The sequence below is a fragment of the Amphiura filiformis genome, chromosome 8 (genome assembly GCF_039555335.1).
Source record: "Amphiura filiformis chromosome 8, Afil_fr2py, whole genome shotgun sequence".
In the NCBI taxonomy this organism is placed as follows: Eukaryota; Metazoa; Echinodermata; class Ophiuroidea; order Amphilepidida; family Amphiuridae; genus Amphiura; species Amphiura filiformis.
The window spans coordinates 894849-898449 of record NC_092635.1 but is presented as its reverse complement, the minus strand read 5'-3'; the positions used below and the strand labels follow the sequence as shown (position 1 = coordinate 898449).

Sequence of the window (3601 nt, the reverse complement as noted above, 5' to 3'; positions counted from 1 at the left end):
TCCTGCATATTGCATGGTCAACCCGATATAGCCAACATAGGGGATTTCCAGTCCTTGCGCTCCTGTTAGAGTTAGGTACTCTGACACGTCTTCAGTCTCCACCAGGTGAGCGAGGTGCTCTCTGTAAAATGATTCCGTGAGTGTGGAGACCTGTGCACCTGAGTCTATCAGACTCTGTAAGTTTGACTTGCCCACAGTGACCTCTGTCTCCGGCAGTCCCTATGGCCTTTTGAAGGATGGAGCCATCGTTTGACCCGCCCACCATTTGGCTCGAAATGGCAGGCTTTATGCGTTTAAAGGACGTTGTTGTTGGTCCCTTCTTGTCTCACTAGATTTCTTGGGGCAGATGGCCTTGAAGTGTCCAACTTGGTTGCACCGGAAACATCTACGTTCTCTCCTGGTCTGAAGCATCGTCTGCAGTTTATCTATCTGCTTCTGTTGAGCATCCAGTTGCTCTGCCTGCTTCTTCAGGAGTGCCAACACACTGTCTTCACCAGTACTTGTCTCATTAAGAGAGACATCCTTTGTCTTCTTTGGCGATTTTCCTAACCACTTTACTGCTCGATCCCGAAAATCGAAGTAAGACAATGATGGTGATTCAATGTTGAGGCGCCGTAGCTCCCGTCTCAAATTCTCATCGTGGACTGCTTCCGCAAGTTGCCCTTTCAGTGAAATTTGCCGACTTGCTTTGTAAGACTCGTCCAAGCATGACATACGGTCGTACAAGTGAACTATTGCCAAGGAACAGCTTAGAAGATCCTGGTTCGGTTCTTGTCGGTAACTGAAAAACCGTTGCTGGAGCTGAGGTAGATTGTCTCCATCTCCGAACACTCTAACTAATATCTGAAGTATTTCTTCGGGCTTCGAGCTGATGGTGTCACCCCGGCCACCAATCTCCTTCCTGGCGTCACCGGAGAGATGCTCTTTAATGAATGCCGCTGCCTCAGTATTAGTTAAAGACCGCAGTTCTAGCTGCGCGCGGACATCAGCCACCCAGTCGTATATCGAGGGGTCGGATACTTTGACTGCCTTGCCCTTGAAGACTTCAAGGCGTCTACCAGGTGCCAGGTAGATTGGCTTTGTACCGCCTGTCTTCGTTAGTTCTTTCAGCTTCTCCTCAGTTTTCTTCAATTCGGCTTTAGCCTCTTCACTGTCCTGTTTGGCATCAGCTGCCTTGTCATGTTCTTGTTGTAATGCTTGCTGTAAAGCAGCCAATTGTTGTTTCAATTGGTCAACTTCCATACTTACTGAACCTTAAAAAACTTACTCAGTGCAATAACAGAAACTAGACATTGGATAAAACCGATAAAACCGTAGGCATTACATAATACATGTATAAACTATAATATTTTACACATACCATACCACATATACCTGGGTGTCAATATAATGAATATCATAACTGCATAATTAACAACTCCATACAGGTACATTATAAAGATATATCACACAGGTATACCATATCATGCGCACGGGTATAAAGTAATCATATATGTATAATAAACAATCAGTTTTTATTGTTTTGATTGTTTAATATAGATTCAAGTTCAATTCACAGAGTTCAAGTTCGTCTCTTGAGGCTCCTTGATCTTCCTGTCTTTCCTGGTAGTGGCACATCATGGTAATGGCAAAGACTGTGGTAGTACCTCATCTGCCCGTCGACATCATTCTGTTGTAACCAGCTTACTAGTCGCCAACCATGGTTTGGTATCTTCAGTGGTCAAATTCAAGCCTTCCAACAAGCCGGGGGTTTGGTGAATGGTTGTATAAAACTCCTGCCGACTACGCCAAAAATGTAACACAGGATTTGGACACGGGATGCAAGAGTTTCTTCTCAAACATGCCAGTTTATTGTCGGCTATTTGTTGTATAAAAGTGGAATTCACCATATAAAAAAACCCTGCATAATAAAACAGACAAATTGAACACCAGATTTAGTATGCAAATTAAACAAAGTTGCGCAAACAAAACAAATGTTTAACAGACTTAATCACTTCAAATATCAAATTCATTAAACAGAAAAGAAATACTTTTGGTTTATCAGAAATTGTGCTGAATGAATTACTAAAGTAATTGCATGGTTTGAAACTTCAAATTACTAGAAAACATAATTGAATTTTGGAGTTTGAGATATATAAGATCAAAACATGATTATAATTGAATATAGAATATAATATAAAATAAAAGATTAAATACAAATATAGATTCAAACTGGAATGTAAACAGAAACACCACTAGAAAGCACGGCAAAACAAAATAACTTTCTCAACCTGAACGTATAACAATATCAGTAACACAATTAACAAATTGTTTACATGATATAACCTACGTCTCCTGGCATTAATCCATTACAAACCATGACTATGAGTCTAAAAATTGAGTAAAGAATAATTGAAATTTTTTTTTTTTTTTTTTTAAAGCGAGTTTGCCACATTACTGGAGACAATTTCCATCGTTCAATGTCGCGTTTTATATGCTGGAGATTTTAATTTCCATATGGATGATGAGAGTGACCGTGAGGCTCAACACATGCTTGATCTTCTTGAATCAGCGAGTCTTCGTCAGCATGTGACCGAGGCTACGCACATCAAAGGACACATTCTAGATCTCATCATTTCTCGAGATACGGAGAGTCTAGTAACACAAACATCAGTTCACCGTGGTCTTCCATCTGACTATTATGCAGTCAAGTGTGAACTTGATGTTGCACGACCTAATGCAACGAAATGTTCGGTCCGTCACCGACAACTAAAGGACATTGATCTTAGTGCTCTTCGTGATGATGTTGTACACTCACCACTCATATTGACACCTGCTGATGATCTTGACGAACTTTCTGAACAATATCACACCGTCTTGCGCACGATTCTTGATAAACATGCTCCCGAGAAAACGCATGAGATTACCTTAAGACCTCATGCACCTTGGTACGATGAGAGCCTTAGAAATGCCAAAAGGAAGAAGCGTTCTTGTGAAAGAAAGTGGAAAACATCTGGTTTGGAGATTCATAAGCAAATCTTCCAAGAAAGCTGCTGTGACTATAAGAAACTTCTTGATAGTGCTAAGACAAAATACCACAAGTCTGTCATATCAAACTGTGATCAGAAACAACTGTTCAGTTTCATCGACAAATTGTCTGTTGCACAAAATCCAACAGTGCTACCATCAAATGAATCTTCTTTAGATCTTGCAAACGAATTTGTGAAGTTCTTTGATCAGAAGATTCAGAAGATAAGAACATCACTTGTATAGTGCACCGATTGAAGATGTTGCTTCCGCCAATGGAATCCAGTGTATGACATATGCAGATGATACCCAATTGCATATCTCTATGAAACCTTCGGACAGAGATGTTTGTATAGCTAAACTTGAACAGTGTCTTGTTGATATAAAATCATGGACCATTCGTAACAAGCTCCAGTTAAACGATAGCAAAACCGAAATCGTTCACTTTACGTCGCGGAACAAGAAGACAACAGCAATATCTGGTGTCAAAGTAGGCGATACAACCGTTAAACCTACTTCTTCAGCTCGCAATCTTGGCGTTATCTTAGATAACAAACTCTGTATGACAGAACATGTGAATAACGTTTGTCGCAAT

The 3601-nt window shown here is 40.4% G+C and overlaps 1 protein-coding gene across 1 annotated transcript; it reads right to left on the bottom strand.

The window, feature by feature from the left end:
* Window positions 1-285: 285 nt before the first annotated feature.
* On the bottom strand, window positions 286-1484 carry LOC140158353 (uncharacterized). The gene has a single exon (XM_072181445.1). It carries the CDS (start codon window positions 1240-1242, stop codon window positions 286-288), a length of 957 nt encoding a protein of 318 aa, XP_072037546.1. The 5' UTR covers window positions 1243-1484.
* Window positions 1485-3601: the final 2117 nt, after the last annotated feature.

Coding starts and splice junctions, on each gene's coding strand:
- LOC140158353 (XM_072181445.1), bottom strand. CDS start 1,242: ATGGAAGTTGACCAATTGAAACAACAATTGGCTGCTTTACAGCAAGCA.